The 19,779-nt window shown below is 39.2% G+C and overlaps 1 protein-coding gene across 2 annotated transcripts; it reads right to left on the bottom strand.

Annotated features, from left to right (window-relative positions):
• Positions 1 to 9,743: 9,743 nt before the first annotated feature.
• C12H14orf28 (chromosome 12 C14orf28 homolog) lies at positions 9,744 to 17,989 on the bottom strand. 2 transcript variants are annotated; one of them, XM_021179450.2, is made up of 5 exons: positions 17,423 to 17,576; positions 14,377 to 14,901; positions 13,291 to 13,380; positions 12,051 to 12,185; positions 9,744 to 11,543 (listed from the first exon to the last, which is right to left on the bottom strand). In XM_021179450.2, exons 2-5 carry the CDS (start codon positions 14,898 to 14,900, stop codon positions 11,360 to 11,362), a joined length of 933 nt encoding a protein of 310 aa, XP_021035109.1. In that variant the 5' UTR covers position 14,901; positions 17,423 to 17,576; the 3' UTR covers positions 9,744 to 11,359. The 2 variants fall into 2 exon arrangements, with proteins under 2 accessions (XP_021035109.1, XP_021035108.1); XM_021179449.1 differs by lacking the exon at positions 17,423 to 17,576 and adding an exon at positions 17,709 to 17,989 and having other exon boundaries at positions 11,111 to 11,543.
• Positions 17,990 to 19,779: the final 1,790 nt, after the last annotated feature.

Here is a 19,779-nt window from a genome sequence, read left to right as displayed (position 1 = left end):
AAGAAGAAGAAAAGGAAGGAAGGAAGGAAGGAAGGAAGGAAGGAAGGAAGGAAGGAAGGAAGGAAGGAAGGAAGGAAGGAAGGAAGGAAATTTGGAAAAGCTATAGTGAAGTTCTTTTATTTTCTGTAACTTTGATAATACTTAGTCATTTCAAACATTTTTGTAAATTTTTTTCAACAGAACAGAACAAAGATGGCAGGCAGGGAGCATTTAATGGCAGGGAATATCCACATTCCTGAGACAGAACAATTGATGGAAACCACACAGCAGTCGAAGCTCAGGAGAACACACAGTCTGACCATAGATAGAAGAAAAATCTTTGTCACCTATAGTATTTCAGACAATGGGTTGAAATCCAGAATTTATAAAGAACTTATAGAAACTAAATACCCAGGAAATAAAACCACCAATCAACAAAAGGGCTATAAGTTGAATAGAGTTTGGAAAAAATACACAAATGGCCAATAACTACAATGTTCAATATTCCTAGTCATTAGGAAAGTCCAAAATAAATCTATAAGATAACCACCTCATCCTGGTCAAAATGGCTACTGTCAAGACTTCTGACATCAAATGTTCAAGAGGATTTTGATAAAGGGGAGCCCTTATTCACTGCAGTTTAAATGCAAGTTAATAAAAACAAATGTGATTAATCAGTGTGGAGGTTCCTCAAAAAATGGAAAGGACTCTATATGAACTAGCTACTCTACTCTTGAACCAGAGAACTCCATATCCTACCATAGAGATATATGCATATATATGCATACTCATGTTGTTCTATTTATGATAGCAAGAAAGTAGAACCAACCTAGTTGTCCATCAGAAGATCCATGGATAAGGATCTGGTGCATATATAAAACGGAATAATATTTAGCTCTAAAAAAAAACCAGAATGACAAAATTTGCAAGAAAATGCAAATAGACTTAGAGTATATTATAGACAAGATGATCAAGTCTCAGAAAGGCAAACAAACGCTCTCACTCTCCTTCATATTTGGATCTTAGCCTATAATGTATACATATAGCTAAACAAATGTGTGTATCGGTATGGTGTAGCATTTAAAAAGAATAAGAAAAGTAATTTTTTTAAAAGATAAAATGCAAACTAATAAGTTTATGTATACCGTATATATGTTATACCTCATGATCTCTCAAAGTTTTGGGGATTGGTTCTAATGCTTTATTTTATCTGGAATCTGTGTGTCCAAACGCTGAAGGTCCTTGTCTCTAATTGGATTTTGATTGATCAGTAAAGATGCCAGCAGCCAATGGCTAGGCAAAGGGAGAGTTGTATGTGCTAGGATGCAGGAGAGAGGAGAGGAGGAGGACCAGACTTACAGCTGCAGAAGGAAAAGCATCCGAAATGTAGGTGAGAAGGAGTGCGGTCCCTGAAAGGGCTGCGCAGAGGCTTCTTGGGCAGCAAAGACTAGAGAACCGCCCAGAAGAAACAGGGCAGCAAAGATAGATCACAGATTCAGAGTGTTGAGTCAGGAGTATCAGAGGGAAATCTGTTACAGCCAGGTGAAGAGTAAGAACTGCCCAACCTTTGAGCTAGCCAAGGCACTTCAAAAATAAGCTACTGTGTGGGTGTCTTTCATTTGGGGATCCAAAGAGTTCCTGGGAGGGTAGCTGGAAGCTTGGGATCTGCGGGGAGTGCAAAGCAGTGTAGCTAAAAAACTCCCCAATACACAAGGCATAACACATTTTCAATGTAAAGGCAGCCCTTTAATGGGCAATGTCTACATATGATTCTATGAGGGGCTGTGACCTTACTAGGATACCTGAATTTTAAATTGTGTTTATTGTTTAAATATTCCTACAGGCTGTAGTTCTTTGTAAGTACTATTATCTTATTATCTCTTATTCTTTAAACTTGAATTCTAACAATTCTAATAATAGAGTGTGAAAATTGTTAAAAGTATGTTTAAGAATATTATAATTTTGAAAACTCAGAATTCCTGGGAACACTTATTTATTGTCCCAAGAGTTTGAAAATACTAAAACTTGCCCCCTCCATATCTCATAATTCTATAATCTGTTAGAACTGACAAATGAGTTCTGAAAGTTGCAGGATCAAAAGTACCCAAAAAAGTCAGCATCTACATATGGCAATAACAAATTATCTGAAAAATAAATTGAGAAAGCAATTTCATTTACAGTAACTATAAAAAATGTCTAGGAACAAATTTATCCAATGACATGAGGCCTCTGTAATGAAAACTATCATGACTGATGACAGAAATTAAAGAACACACATACTACACATGCAAAGAAGTATCATGAAAAGTTCATGGAGAAATCAACATGCTAAAACTTCCAGTACCCAAAATGATCTGCAGATCGATTGTAATTGCTATCAAATACCAATGACATCACAGTAGAAAAATTATAAAATTTATATGAGACTTCATACTACTTTGTTATAAAATATTTTACAAAGCAGCATTATACTGGCATTCAAAAACCAATGGAGTTTGGGGGTAGAAAGACCCCCAAAACAAACCCACACTTTATAGCCCACTGATTTGTAGACAACTGTGGTAGCACATGGAGGAAAGGAAAATCTTAACAAATAGTTGCTTGGGCAATATAGCAGAATAAAAGTAAGCCACCATGTCTCAGCACTTATCAAAAGAAACAGCATGGGGAGGTAGATCTGTCACTAAAGTACTTGCTTTGTAAATATGACGACCTGAATCTGAACCCATGTTTTTAAAAAGGAGAGTATGATGGCACCTATGTATAATCCCACCTCCAATAAAATAGAAAAAAATAAATGTGGACAAAACCAAAGGAATGACATGTGAGGTTGTCCTTTGATTCCCACATGACATACATGCACATGGGTACATGGACAAATACACACAATATACACACACCAGCTCACAATGGATCAGAGGCTTAAATGTAAAACTTGAAGCTATGAAATAACTATAACGAAAGACTCATGAAGTGTTTCAAAATATCATAACGGGCAATTATATTTTTAGACAATCCCCAAAAGCCCAGAAAATGAAAGCCAAAGTAGACATATGACAGTGTACCAGAAAATAAGTGGGGGGTCGGGGGGGGAAGTGTTCTAATATGGAGAAGATATCTACAAATTATACATCTGATAAGGGTAAAAGGCAAAAATATACAAAAACTAAAGAAAAAAACCTGAGTAGTAGACATTTCTCAGAATCATACAAATGGCCAATGGAATTATGAAAAATACTCAGCATCACTAGCCATCATGGAAATGCAAAATAAATTTAAAAATTACTTCACTCCAGTTAGAGTCATGATAATGAATAAAACAAATAAAACATTTCTGTTGGTAAAAACGAAAAGGAAATACTTGCGCATAGTTGGTGGATATGTAAATTAGTAAACTATTATGGAAAAAAGTATAGACACATAGTGGCCTGATAATGAGATGTTCACTGAAGGCTCATGTGTTGGAAGCTTCTTTGACAGTTGATAAATGGTTAAAAAAGAGATGGGGTGGTGAAAGCCAGTCTTTTGGATTGAATCTTCATGGAAGCTGTGACCAACGGATATCTTTTTGTCTTTTACATTATTTCCTTCTGTTTTTTTTTTCAATCAACAAAAGATGATTTATTCTTCTTATGATTATTTATTTATTTATTATTTTATTAAAGGAACTACCAGGCAGCAGAGATGGCTCAGTTGTTCTTCTGAAAGAAACAGTTTTAGTTCATAGCACCCTCATAGGCAGCTCATAACTTACTTCAGTTCTTCAGGGACCTGATGCCTCTGACATCTGACCTCCTAGGGAATCTGCACTTGTGTGAACACACATAGATACATAAATGATTCAAAATTAAAATAAATCTTTTAAAAAATGGAATGACCATATATATCTTCCAGCAATCTTACTCCTAGGTATGTATACAACGGAAATGAATTCAGTATTCTGAAGTGATGTGAGCCTTCCTATGTTGGTTACAGCCCTTTGGTGGCATCCATGAAATGGACACAAAGAAAGTGTTCATCGGCTCATGAAATATAACTACTGTTTATCCACCAAAAGGCAAAATCCAGGAATTTAAAACAGTGTGAAGTGATTTGGTTGTGGGTATGTCAACTGGAGTAAACCAGATACATAAGTATGTGTAAGAGCTCATATGTGGAATCTGAATAAATTGACCTCACAGAAGTTGAGAATATCATGGAGTCTAAGAAAAGGGGGAGGGCATGATGATATCAATCAATGGGTAGGAAGTTATTGTTAGCTGATAGAAATGCTTTCTGCAGCTCTGTTGCGCAGTGCGGTGGCTATAGATAATGTACTATTTAAGAAAAGCTAAAAGAATCCCAGGACTCAGACCAATCTCAGACCAATCAGGGCTACATAATGAGATTCGGTATCCAAAGGAGCAAACAGATTCATAAGAAGTTTAATGTGTCCTTAAGGTGAAAAGGGTTAAGCAAAGAGTAATTCCACTTTCACTGCCTGCCTTTTACCTTCTGTATTTTAGGGTAACCACATTGTTGCTTTGTAGTACTTTGAAATACGTGCTTTGTAGGATCCCAGAGAGTAAATGCTGAAGGAAGGACAGGATTGGTAAACCATCCACAACTTCAGCAGCAACTACCAAGAGCTGCTATGGCCATTCAGATTTGAAAGAGGCTAGCACCCTCCCAGGTACGCTTGGCTCCCTAGAAGTGTGATGGCCAGGCATATGTGCCTCATGGGCTGATGCTTTGTCTTTGTAATAGACTCCCTAAAATGAATGAATTGGGAAAAAAATCTAAATAAAACCAAGACTGTACACCCAATGGAACCAAGACTTAACCTCTAAATTTCAATTTATACAAAATCTGTCCCAGACGTGTTAAATAAAGCAAAAACCACTCAGCCTTATCCAAGAACTGGGGCAATCTACAGCACAATTGCTTGTTTATTTAACAAACATAATGCATGAAAGTGAAGGGAAGGAGAAATATTTAGTAAAGAAAGAAATAACAAGTGCAACTATTGATCCTGTTTAGGTCCTGACCCAAAGCAACTAATTCTCCCTGAAAATTAGTGAATTAATGTCAATCGAGCACAAAATGTTATAAAAAGGATTACTTTTTAAAATTAATATTGTCTGATCAATACAATAAAATGTGTAGGTGTCTTTAACTAGAGTCTCTTTTACTTATTTGCCATAGCACATGCTCTCTGGGGTTTTGTTTCCCCCATTCAGTGTGGTGAATGACAGTAGGATTGGCCCTGCAGAAGAGAGGGAGGAAGGATGGTAGGAGCCAGAGGGTCAAGGACACCCCAAGAACACGGCCCACAGAATCAACTGACCAGGCTCACAGAGACTGAACTGACAATCCAATCTGAGCCTGCGTTGGTCTGATCCAGGTCCTCTGAGTGTATGTTATCCTAGTGTAGCTTGGTGTTCTTGTGAGATTCCTAACAGCGGGAACAGGAGCTGTCTTTGACTCTTATGCTTGCTTTGCGGACCGTTTTCCTTCTTCTGGGTTGTTTTGACCACCCTTGATTGATAATAGGCTATGTGCCTAGTCTTATTGTAACTTTCAACATGTTTGGTTGATATCCCTGGGAGGTTTGCTCTTTTCTGAAGGGAGGGTCTAGGAGGAGTTAGGGATGGGGGGAGGTAACTTTCGTCAGCATATAATATAAAGAGATTAAAAAAAAAAGAATTAGATGTATTTGGGTGAGTGCTGAAAAGACACTGCCAAAATAGATGCTCAACTGGGGGAAGATTTTTATTGTGGACAAGAGAGAAAATCTACAGAGGCATCTGGAAAAGTTCAAAGCAGAGAAAGAGCAAACAAAATAAAGCAAAAGAAAAAAAGTGGACTTTTCCTCCCCCTTCCTCTCTAGGGAAGCAGAGAAGAGACAATAGCAGAGATAGCAAGAGAGAAAATACTAGAGAATATCGGGTTATAAGGAAGATAAGTAGCTAGGGGCAGGGGGAGCTGGTTTTATCTAACTGCAGCCATCCTTCTCTGATCCATCTTGACTTAAGCCAAGACTGTCATTTTTGCACATAGGCACTGCCTATTGAAGTTTGGGTACTGGGGTTTCCTTAGGAACTGATGTTACCAAAATGTGGTTAATAATAGCTGAAGCTGTGTGATAGGAACACGGGAGCTCCACCTCTGTTAAAAACCAATTAAGAACTACAAAGGAACACTCACTGGAGTGAAGCCTCACCACAACACACGGCTTTATTCCCAGCCTTCCATTCCAGTTTGGTCTCAGAAGAGTTTCTCGGCATCTCAGTATTTCAGATTCCTGTAATCCATCCAGCATATTCATACTCTCTCTCTCTCTCTCTCTCTCTCTCTCTCTCTCTCTCTCTCTCTCACACACACACACACACACACACACACACACACACAAACACACACACACCACCCTGACTCTTTAAGAGTTATTTTCATTACAAATATTGCTCCCCTTCCTGGCCCCCCATTCCGGAGTTCTTCGCCCCATCCCTCCTCTGCCTCTGAGTGAGTGAGTGTTCTCCCACCAGCCTGCCCATCCCCACCTCACTCCCTGCCAGCATCCCTCTTCCCAGTGGCATCAAGTTTCCACAGGATTAAGCTCATCCTCTCCCACTGAGGCCAGACAAGGCAGTCAGTCCTATGCTACATATGTGCCTGGGGCTATGGACTAGCCTATGTATGCTTCATGGTTGGTGGCTTAGTCTCTGGGAGTTCTGAGGGGTCTGAGTTAGTTGACACTGTTGATTTTACTATGGGGTCGCAGTCCCCCTCAGCTCCTCCAATCCTTCCTCTACCTCTTTCATAGGGGTCCCCGACCACAATCCAATGGTTGGCTTTTAAGTATCTACATCTGTCTCCACAATCCAATGGTTGACTTTTAAGTATCTGCATCTGTCTCAGTCAGCTGCTGGTGGAGCCTCTCAAAGTACAGCCATGCTATGCTGCTGTCTGCAAGCACAATGTGGCATCAGAAATAGTATCAGGGTTTGGTGCATTCGAGTATGGGATGGATCCTATGTTGGGCTGCCTCTGGATGGCCTTTCCTTCAGTCTCTGCTCCATTTTTGTCCCTGCGTTTCCTTTAAACAGGAACAATTCTGGGTCGAAAACTTTGAAGATGGGTGGGTGGCCCCATGCCTCAAATGGGGGCCATGTCTATCAATTGGAGATGGTCTCTCTTCAGGTTTAATTTCCGCACTGTTGGGCATTTTAGCTAATGTCATCCCCATTGAGTCCTGAGAGCCTCTTACATCGCAGGTCTCTGGGACTTTCTAGAGGTTCCCCAACCTCCACGCCTCCCACCCCACACTGCAGCTTATTTCAATTCATTCTCCTGGCCCTCTGGGTTACTCTCATGTCTTCCCCGCCCCAATACCTGATCCTGATCCCCTCTTCCCCTCTCCCCTCCCCTCTCCCACCCAGACCCCTCCCTCCCTCTGCCTCCAATGATAATTCTGTTCCTCCTTTTAAGTGGGCTTAAGTATCCGCACTTGAGGTACTTCCTCGTTAAGCTTCCTATAGTCTGTGTGTTGTATCATGGGGGTATCCTGAACTTTTTTGCTAATATCCATTTATCAGTGGGTACATACCATGCATGTCCTTTTGGGTCTTGGTTACCTCATCCCCCCAAAATGTTTTCTAGTTCCATCCATTTGCCTGCAAAATTCATGATGTTCTCATTTTTTAATAGCTGAATAGTATTCCATTGTGTAAATGAACCACATTTTCTGTATCCATTCTTCCATTGTGGGACATTTGGTTTGTTTCCAGCTTCTGGCACCTACAAACAAGGCTGTTATGAACATAGTGGAGCATGTATCCTGTGGTGTTGTGGAACATCTTTTGGGTATAAGCCCAGGAGTGATATGGCTGGGTCTTCAGGTAGAAATATTTTTGATTTTTTGAGGAACCTCCAGATTGATTTCCAACGTGGTTGTACCAGTTTGCAATCCCATCAACAATGGATGAGTGTTGTTCTTTCTCCACATCCTCACCAGCATGCACTGGTGCTTGAGTTTTTGATCTTAGCCATTCTGACTGATGTAAGGTGGAATCTCAGGGTCGTTTTGATTTGCATTTCCCTGATGACTAAGGATGTTGAAGACTTTATATTCTCAGGTATTGGAGATTTTTCTGTTGAGAATTCTCTGCGTAGCTCTGTACCTGACTCTCAACTTCTTCTGATGAGAGATCAATCTACCAGTTTTACAAAAGAACCCAAGAGGTAGGTTCTGCTAGAGTAGCACATTTCTCTGTGCTTCTGAGGGAGCAAGTGGAACAGAATCTGAGCTATATCTTTACATTTTCACAAAGGACTGCAGGACATGGTTTATATTGCTCTTTTGTATCTTCCTTCATGACTTGGAATGAGGCTTGATTTTACAATGGTTTCTGAGTAATATGAAAATTCTTTCTGCATACCTTTTACTTTAGAAAGAAGACTATAAAAAGCAACCGCTTAACCGAGAAATCTCAAGGTTAGTATTTTAGCATGTGATCCCTTTCAAATATGTTATGTATTTTATGTACAATTTAAATAATTCAGGCTATATTAGTTAGTTCCAACTTGCACCTCTGAATTGCTCTCACTAGGAATGCAGCTGAGGGTCTGGAGAGATGGCTCAGTGGCTGAGCGCTTGTTGCAACAATAATTTTCAATTAACACAGTTCAAAGACAAGTCACCTGGCATTCTGGTTCAGGGCCACCTGAAGTCTCTTATGTGGCAAGACTATGATCAGCCATTGAACTGCATGTCTACGGTCAGCTGAGTTCAGCTAGGACTAACTTTTGCTGTCCTCTTAGAGTTCCCAGCCTGGACAACAGACAGCATAGTACCAGCTTCAGCAGACCACTTCATGACCCTAGCTCCCCTGATCTGGGTTCTCCAGTTCTACACAGCTGACCATGTTGTCTTTTAGAAAGGTTTTTTACCATAGAAAATAATTATCACTGAGCTTAGAAATTGTTAACTTTCCTTTTCATGTATTTTACACCAAGTGCTTGATACATTATTTAAAACTAAACAAAAATTTCCAAGTTAAAAAATAAAGCCACAACTAAGTGTATACACAGGTTTCTACCTTTTCTGTGCTGCACACAAGCAAACATAAACACAAAAGACACACACACACAAGCTAACTTGCATGCACAAACACACAGATCTTTTCTTACCCAGAAGTTAACACATACACACACAACCTTGCTTTTCTGTACCTGTACACAAGCTAACACACACATACATACATGTACACACACAACACAGAAACACACATGGATACAAATCACTTTGAAAAAAATTAAGTGTGAGATTGGCACAAGTTGAGTAACACCACTCATATTAATCCACCCCCAAGTGTAGCCCAATCTGTAAAATTACTTCCTTGCCTTTATGTGGTAGTCTGTGACATTAAGGATTCCCTTTCTTCAGGTTCATTTCTCAAAGGGTGTTTTGCTTTATAAAGTGCCCCTTCAACACCATCACATTCTATACATGCTACTTTACATTTGACTTTGTCTACAGCTTGCCAGCTGAGTGTGGTTTCTCTTGTAGAAGCCAGTGAGCAACGGAAACAACAGATGACCTTTTCTTCAGCTCCAACCTCTCAGAGTCCAGAAGGAATAATTAAACCCTACCACACATCAGTGATACGACTGATTTTCTTTAGTGATATGAACACTACCTTGATAATTTTTTTTAATTGTAAAAAGTTTGTAAGACAGAAGCTGGGAGACTATCTATATACAAGAGGTAGAAATATGTTTTATTAGCATGTTCAAGGTAGTCAAAAATTTAACATCTTAACCCTCACAACAACCCTGTGAGGTAGGTAAGTCGTTACAATAAACTAATATCCTAAATAAAGTGCAACTCCCTGAAGAATCTGTATTAAGAATAACTTAGTCTATAATATAACCATACCATTTTGTATGGATACACTAATATTTGTATTCTGTATAGTTTGATTCATGCAATACATGTTACTAGAAAAGCCTGCTATAAATCAAATCCCAATTACCATATTTGGGGAACTATTTAAATAAACCCTGGGTGATTTACAAAAATACTACCATTCTTATCTTCTGTTAAAAATATTTTTCCTAATATTGACTGAAAGTGAGATGTTAGCAAGGTTTCACCCTCAGCTGCCCATCCTTAGAGCAAGTTGTCTCCAGGCACCAGAGCATTGGAAGATTTAGAATGAAACCATAGCAATTTGGTATTCGGCAGTGAAGTCTGTTGTCATGTAGTCTTCAAATATACTGCACCCAATCTCAGCCCCAAACATAAACACTGTTATTTTGCTGTAAACACTAACATTAATGAGAGTTCACCAAGTATTCTCCCTAAAAATATTTTCCCTTTAAATTGCAAAAAGATGAGTGACATTAGGTTATTTATAACAAAACATGAAATTCTGTTAAATGTTTTGACTTTGCACCCGTGGCTCAAACGCAAGCCTCCTGACATTAGTAAGCTGTTTTAAGGGAACCAGATATTATTCATTTTTTAAAATATATCTTTTTCTCTGCCCCACTAAAACACTGAACTAGAAGTATCACTAGGTACCCTATTTCCCTCTTAAATATATAATACATTTTTAAATGTTTGTCCAACACTAATAAATATCCAGTGGCCTAATATTTTTGATAGTTGCCTTGTTTGCAAAATAACTTACTGGAGAATTTTCATTAGTTTAATGATGAGATATTTACAACTGTTACATAATTTATTTGTAATGCTTACCTTAACTAAAGTTGAAGCTTAGCTAATGCCTGAAATGTGCTGGTGGGTTTACACTTTGGCAAACAGCTATAGTAACTTGCTACTACAAAAAATGGTTTAATATAATATATATTTTTAAAATTGCCTTAAGGAAATTAGCAAGGGGTAAAACGAACTAAGCAATTGGTAAACTAAGCCATCCATAAGCCATCCATTCAAATCCTACTAAATTGAATGCAGTGCACTTGAAGGTAAGGCAAAGAAATAGAGTCAGGTAACCAAAATACTGACTTTATGCTAGGTATCTAAAAAGGGAAATTTAGAATTCAACTAACAAAGTATTTTCTTGGATTTAAGGATAAAAGTGTAAAAAACTGTTGAGGTATATATATAAATAAAAAGTACAAAGGCCACGAGATACATTTTATTGAACATAACATATGCTTGTATAAAAATAACCCAGAAAATACTTTAAAAATACATTTTTTGCATAGATCGTCCATATAAAACATTTACCTGGGGCAAAACAATGAAAAATACATATCTGAAACTAGTATAGTTCAACTGTTTTCTTGGATACCAAGTATATACAGAACAAAAGCCCTTCATCTGGGAGCATGGGCAGGCGGGAGAACAATTTAATTCAGCATCAGTCTATATTTATTTCTCTGTTGCTCGAATATAAACCAATGATGACAAGAGGAGAAACTCTGGGGGTTTATTTAACAAAATTAAATTCACATTTCTGAGGCCATCATAGTGCATCCAATGTCCGTCAATCTGGAAGGCTGCAGAATAATGATGCTCCTCTTTGTTAAATAAAGTGGCGCCTTCCAGCAAATATCTGCAAATGAATGGCAACATGTAACAAAGTGATTAGATTTCATCTTTATGATAGTCTTCTTTAAAAATATTACTTCCTCTTACAGATATATACTATCATTTCTGCTTCACCAATAAGAACTGATATATATACTAATGACAGCTCCAAGGTTAAATAGGTCTTATAAAAAGCAAGACCAGGGTTTGTTCTGCTTTATAATCAAGGCCCTAGTCATTATGCATGCTGCTATTACCCCATTTCTTCATAGTGGACTCTGATCCCACTCAGAACCCAAAGGCCTTCTATTTTCTTTTGTTGTTGTTGTTAAGAGTTTTACTGTGTAGCTGTCCGGTCCAGAACTCCCTAGTACAATGGGTTGGCCTCATACTCACAAGAATCCTCCTGTCTCTGAGTTACCATGTTCAGGTAACAGTATCTCAATGGCTAGTAAAAATCACGGTGGACTAGCTTTTTTCTCTAGTTTTGTAAATCAAGCAAATAAACAAACAAAGACGACCTACTACCTACTTGTGATCAGATAAATCCAAGTAATAGGGTACATATGCCAGATCTTCAGGTTTCCAATGCTGCATATTTAACACAACAAAAGGGGGTGCCCCATGGCAGAAAACTCGTTGGGAAAATTCTCTTAAGCCACCACACCTAAAATGAAAATTGGGCATGAACATTATTATACATGGGACAAACTACTTCTCAACACTTCTGAACGTAATTTTCTAGTAAGCATAGTTATACTATTCTAATGGGTAGTGGAATGACTGTCTTATTACCTTATTTTCCTAGTTCTGGAGGTTTATAGGGTTCTCTATACTGCGAGTGATAATTTAAAAAATCCTGGAAAAGTCGATTATTTATATTTATATTAAGTTATAAAAGCATGAATCTGTTGAACCATCAAATAGCTCCTATTTATACATACAGATTTCTCTTGAAGGTAGATCCAATAATGACTGAGTGGAAATAACTCCTTTTTAGGATCTTCTATTAACATGAAATGAATTTTCTCTCTCTCACAGTAAATATTAAGCATACTGATCAAATACAACTTTACAGTAAAATCTCGATTAACCGGAATGCTCAGGGCAAAGTCCTCGGATTGGAAAATACTATTGACTGTACTAAGTTAACCAGAAAATCATTTACTTCAGTACCTGTTGCTGAACTATTTAGGTTCATTTTTTTTCTTAAGAGTCATTACCATATGTATCTTTTATATTTTCTTCTTTTATGTTCAAGATCTACTATGGTTTTATAAAACCATCCTTCAAAATATTAACTCCCAATGCACAAAATAATGTGGACATAGACATTTCTAAAAGATTGGAATGAATGTTTATGCCCCTATTAACTTCTTTTTAAGAGTGTTAAGTTTTTTGGTTGTCATTTACCTTTATCCTAAATGAGGAATGCAGAAAAAAGTCCACTTAATTGAGGGTCCTGATTAGCTGGGTTCCGGTTAACCAAGGTTTTATTGTACCTACTCAGCAATGAGGAAAAAGAGAAAAGATATTTGCTTTGTATTCATCAACTGGCAATAGTATAACATATTTTATACTTACATCTGATAACAATTCACAACATGTGATGACAAACTAAACTACATGAGGAGCGCTGAAAACTGTCAGGCTACCTAAATATTTATGCATTGCTATTTCAGACATGTTTTAACTTCAGAGAGCTTATCAGCCTAGATTTCTTCATAACACAATAGAAACACTTTCATTTCAAATGTCTATCATGTACTCACCCACGCTCTTCACAAAGTTCAATCTTGGAACAGAATAACTCATCCACAGCCAGTCGTATCAAGTTTCCATGTGGAATTTCTTGGGGAGGACTACAATAATAGCAAAATGCAAGTGAGAATGGCTTTTAACAGTTCACTACATTACATCTTAGAGGCCAATGCAGTATGAGCAGAACTAATGATGTAAACCATACAACCTCTGCTGTCTTAGGGTTTGCTGGCTGTCTCATTTAACCTTGTAGCCCAGGTTAGCCTCAAAGTCACAATTATCCTTTTTTTTGCCTCAACTCCTTGCATGTTGGCATTATAGTCATACAGTAGCATACCTGACCAGCCTTATGTTTTAGGCAAATACTATAGAAGAAGCTGAACTAAATAAATACTGCATGGCTAAAGTTTCCATGATCCAATGTAAGAAAACCATTTCCTGATAAACTTCAAATCTACACCATCTTATTAGCAATACAGGGAACTAGATGACACATATGTGCGCACAATGCACATTTCCAGTCTATTAAACTGTTTTTTTCCTGCCTAGAGCCAAATTCATCTCCGACAATGTCTGGATTTGTCCATCATCCCCCCAGAATGAGCACTCTTCCCTATAAGGAGCCCTGAGACTTTAATGTCTGCCATCACTCCAGCAGGTCCTCCCAGCTTGGCTCTCCCTACCATCTTTTACTATCCTGGAAGTCTGTGTTTCCTCTGAAAGCCAAAGCCACTCAGCTGCCTCTGCTCCTTTCCAGATATGAGAAGCCAAGTTTGGAGTTTCTGTCTATAAATATGCCCTGGGCCTGTCCACAAAAGAGTATTTCTTTAGTTTTCTTGTTCATGTAGAAGTATTCTTCCCAACAGGACCATTCAAAAGATAAAACACTCAAAACAATGAAGTGCTCTTTGAGAGGATAAGTCTTTGGCATAAAGGACCTAGTAAGCTCAGACCAAGAACGATTCAGTTGGCATATTGAATTATTTTATTTCTTTGCTACTAAGAAGTTACTAGGTAGTTTTGTACATAGATGCATTATAATTAAGCAAAACTCATTTAAAAGTAAATGTGACAAAACAGAATTGAGAGCAACTTACTTTATACTAATGGTGCGCTGCTGATCTTCCTGCACTCGGGTAGGGCAGCGCCAGTTAGAACAGTAACTCTCTTGAATGGTAGACATAAGATTTTCGAGATTTTTTGTAAAATTATCATGCTCGTTCCCAAACAAATCAATTACTAATGAAGCTTTATGAACTTCAGATTTGTATTGCTGTTTTTCCATCTTGTCCCAAATCCAAAGCAGCTTCACAGTTGTAAAACTATAGGTGTCCATTAAATAAAGAAAACAGTCGACAAACTCCCGGCCAAAATGGAGAGAGAGTTCCCTGGGGAAGCTTTCATTTTCATTAAGAATGACGTACAGTAACATCAAGAAGCCATCTATGGTGCAGGTATTTTTCAGTCTGATCTCAACATAGAGGGGTGTACAAGATACTGCTTTGCGGCCAGCTTTGATAGTAAAAACTCCTCCCCAAGGAAGAACAGGCCTCCAAAATGATCGATCTTGGTTATAGTTATTTTTAATTGATGCTTTGATCTCTTCAAACAGTGTCTTCATCCTGAATTTTGAAAGTGAAAAAGAAAACATATAAAGAGATGAGATTCATTTAAAAGAAAATGACTCTACTTACAGAGTCAAATTAGATCTGTAGAAGCCTTCTCAATATGAAAATAACAACAATTTAATGCATTTGCAGGTATGGGGCAATATGCATTGGTCACAGGAACACACAGAAGGGAAGAGAGAACTGACTGTACAGAGTTCCCCTGTGATTGCCTCATGCATGCTGTACTATGTGTGGCCATGGACAGATGGACACACACACACACAATTTTTTTTAAATAAGTGAGCTTTGATACCTAGGCTTTTTATTAGTTTTTAATAGACACGGACTAGAGAGATAGCTAAGTAATTAAGAGCACTTGCTGTTCTTGCAAGATGACTTAGGTTCGGTTCTTAGCACCCACATGGAGTCTTACCACTGCCTGTAACTCCAGTTCCAGGGAATCCACTGCCCTTTTCTTGCCTCTGTGAGCACAAGGCATGTACACTGTACACATACACATACACAGATAAAACACCTAAATACACAAAATTAGATGAATGTTTAAAAAAAATCCAAATCCCTCTTTTTTTTTTTTTTTAAGATTTATTTATTTTTATTATATGTAAGCACACTGCAGACACTCCAGAAAAGGGCGCCAGATCTCGTTACGGATGGTTGTGAGCCACCATGTGGTTGCTGGGATTTGAACCTCGGACCTTTGGAAGAGCAGTCGGGTGCTCCTACCCACTGAGCCATCTCACCAGCCCCAAATCCCTCTTTTTAAGGTTTAGAATAATCATCTGATGGGCCGTTGTATTAGTTATATTAGTTTTTATGTGTGATATAGGAAAACCTTATAATAACTGAAAATAAAAGTTATTAGAAGGTATAAACTTATGAAAAGGTCATAGAGAAACACTACTTTGTAAAGTTAACATGTGCTAATAAAAAATAAAATTACATATTGTAATTTTTAGTCTTAATGTAGACCTCTTTCTACCTCTTCAAATAAAAGCCATGCTTCAGTTCCTTGTTAACACAGACAGTTCCACTTAAGAGATTGAAATGAGACTCTCAGATATTTTCAAGTACAGAAGAGCAATCTCATGGTTTTTATATTAATTATACTGCAAAGTATATCTATACTATAAAGCAAGGCCATCGTGATCTGTTGCTATAGATGAAGAATAATCATTGCATTTAACTTAGACAACAAAAGAGAAGTAACAGCATTTCAAGCAGTCGCACAGCTAGTATTTCTATTCACTTTGGGATATTTATTTGCATCTTAGAATTGTGCTGGTCTGCATTTTAACTACAGAGGCCATATTATGAAACTCCCAGAATTTAATCTCCTGATTCTTCCCTCTGCCTGTTCTGGGAAGAAAATGGAGTGTCCTTCCCCTTTAAACGGCTTCATTTCCGTCTCCTAACCTTGAGGATAGCCAGACACTGTTTTTAGAGTCACTGGCACTATTTTAATAAAGGTGTTTGCATCCTATGTATGTTACATAAGCAATTAAAAAATAACAGTCTCTGTTGAGGGTATTTTGTAGAAGTAGCTTTACTTTACTTAGGAACAAATAACTATAAATGACAACACTGCTTTCCAATGTCACTTACACAAAGACGTTTAAGGGGATAAATCTGAGCCACACACACACTCACAACCAAGACAGAAATGGCTCAAGTCAGTCTCACTTGGACCACCTTTTCTTTTCAAATATCACATCCACCTGAACCCAACACAAACCCAATTCTAAACCTGAGTTTTATGTCCAAAATTAATTCCAAAACTATTCTGTGGTAGCAAATTCCACTGTACATTAACACGTGTACACTGTTTTCTACTTGAGACAAGATACTGCATTCTAAATTATCTAGTACTATATTTGGTTAGAATCCCGGGGGCTTATATATAGACTGTTAGCATTGGCTCTCATCAATCACTTTGAAATAGCAGAGTGTGACAAATCTGGAAACAAAAGGAAACACGTTAAGATAAACTGATCAGTTCCATTGAGAGTTAGAAACCCAAAACCAAAAACTCTAAGGCATTCAAGTATTTTCTTAAAATGAGAAAAACTTTTCATGATCTGAATTTTATCTCTTGAATTTTAAAGATTTTTTGAAGCAAGGTTTAGGCGCTTAACTTTGGATTCCTAAATATTATACTGGAAAAGGAAGCCTAAGTCCTAGCGTTTCTGTAGAAATTATCTCTTGGATGTGATCAAATGAAGGGTAACCAGAGCTCTGAAAAGCAATGATTATAAATCTGCACCGTTTAGACCGCATGATATATAAGATATATAAGGCACGCACCTAACTTTAGAGGCAAGGCTGGAAGATCTTGGGAACGCTTAAAATTCTAGCAATAGGTCGGTCAGTTGCTCAAATGTAAATTGCAGTAAAACTTAAACAAATAAAACTAAAAAAGGAAAGAAAAGGGAGAGACGGCTGCAAAGAGCTTTAATGAAACAGCTCGGAGTTTCTGGCACATCGTCCCTGATGGATATACCGGGCTGCCTCTTACCTGCCTCCATCCCAGCGCCATCAGTAGCACTGAGCCTGGGAAAATCTCCAACCTCAGTTTCTCCACCAACAGGACCCCCTTTTTCTGAGCTGTCATACCCAGGGGTATGTCACACTGCATTCCCCGGAGGACTCGACCACCTGTCGCGGGAACCGAACACCGCACTACCGAGGGGCACGGGACCCGCTGTCCTGCGGCATGGGGGAATCCACGCCCGCGCGGCCACGCCCACCCTCCCGCCCGGGCAGCCAAGTCTCCCGGCCGCAGTTGGCTCCTCCGCGCCTACCTCCCGCGGGACCGAAGACCGCCGGTGCCGCCGCACCCGTCGCCGCCGCCGCTCGCTCATGGAGAGCCCGGGCCGCCGCCGCCGCGGCCGCCGCATCTACCAGCTCCTCCAGCTGCCTCGGCCAGCCCCGGCGAGCGTGCGGGCGTCCGGCACGGCCTCCATCGCGCCCGCCGCGGCGGGAGCCACCGCAGCCGCAGCGCCCAGCCCCACCCGAGCGGCCCACGCAGCCGGGACCGCGGGGCGCGGCGCGTCGCTTGTTACGGAGCAGGATTCCGCGGGCCGCCCCCTCCCCCCAGCCCGGCCAGGCCAGCCCAGCCGCTGGCCGCGAGGCTGCGCAGGCGCGAAGGCCCCGCCCAGCGTGCGCGTGTCGGGTGTGTGTACAGCCTTCGGACTTGCCCAATCCTAGACAGGATCAAGCGTAGGAGGGCGGGTCCTGGCGGAGAGGGGCGGGGTCCCAGCTTGACAAGGTGACAAGGTGGGTGGGGCAGCCGGAAATGGGCTGGGTTTTCCCTGAGGCGCAGCCGTCTGGGCTGGAGCTGTTTGGCATTTTGAAGTTAGTACCAATTTTGCACCAGTCTTGATTTTATTTTGATTCTAGGAATCCTTAACTCAGAAAGAGAAAGCTTATTTTCTCAGCATATTATGACTATGGGAGATAATCATTTACATTTGTATATGTATTTGAAGTTGATGTATATGAAAAAATTTGAATTGGCATCATAAAAACTGTTTTAAGATTAGCCATAGCAGTATTTTACAATGGACGGGAGTACTATTAATACGTAGTAAAGCCCCATTATAGTGCTCAAAAATTAGAGATGTTTCCACTCAGCAAGTGACAGAGACAGACACTCAAGTGGAAGATGTTTTAATTCTAGAGTTTGCGGTTTTACCCATAATTCATTTTCATTAGTAGCTTTTTAATCTTCGAAGGGTTAAAGACCTGTGTGACTCTGTACCTGGAGGGTACTCCTTAGAAACGCTACATCTACTTTCAATCAGAAATAGAGATGATCAGATTACTCCATCCAGTCTTTCAATAAAGACTGTAAAGGGCTCCAGAATACAGGAGGGCAGATATGAAGAGCTGAATGCCAGTCCATTAGATGGGAGTTTTCACAGGTTGAGCTTAAGGGAAGTGGACGCCTTCTTGAACAACACCTTCTTGAATGATATGATGCTTATGCAAGGCTGGACAAGGACCTTATGCACAAATCTCTCTAGATGGAGGTATGCAGGCTGGCAAAAAAAAAGCATGAGTGCAGATAAGAGAGAGAAGAAACAGTTCTCTAAGCAGAGGAAAAAGATTGCTCTGTTCAAAGAATTATAAGTAGTAATTCCTACAAAGCAATTCTTTTCATTTTCTGGCTTTTGAGTTTCTTACTGCATTTTACAGATGAGAATTACTGATACTGTGATAGCTTAGACAAATTATTGTGTTGAAAAAGTTCACATGATGCTACATGTTAAAAAGTAGGCAGGTCAACTTACCTTGGTAGAAGAACCCCTTTAGAATATTTGTAAGTGTTGATTATGTATTTAATTTGAAGTCTCTCCAAGACGCCAAGTTCATTTTTACAGTAAATAGCTCATTGTTTTCTTAAAAGAAGAGCAGCAAGATGTATCCTTAAAGTACGTAGCATTATTGAGGTGTAACTGACATATGGACCATATTTCAAGTGCATATCATTTGGCAAGTTTTGACATATGTGCATTGGTGTGAAGCCACAGTTGAGCATGTGCCTCACTCTTAAGTGTCCTTGTGCTCCTTTATAGTTCCTTCCTTCCTGCCCCCAAACCTAAGCAACCGTTGTTCTATTTTTTTAGTATATATTCATCTCCATCTTCTCAAGTGTTACATAAGCACTGTCACAGTAGGTACCCCTTTGTTTGCCTTCTTCCATGCAGTGTAACGGTTTGGGGATTCACCCATGCTCTGTGGACAGTAGTTTCTTTTTTAATGCTAAGTGTAATTCACTGTGTGGATGAGCTGCAGTTTCTTTTCTAGTCGCCAGTTCAGGGACAATCAGAGTGCATCTAGTCTTAACCTCTTCTGCAATGAAGATTTTTG

This window comes from Mus caroli, chromosome 12 (genome assembly GCF_900094665.2).
Source record: "Mus caroli chromosome 12, CAROLI_EIJ_v1.1, whole genome shotgun sequence".
NCBI lineage: Eukaryota > Metazoa > Chordata > Mammalia > Rodentia > Muridae > Mus > Mus caroli.
This window is presented reverse-complemented; position numbering and strand designations above follow the sequence as displayed.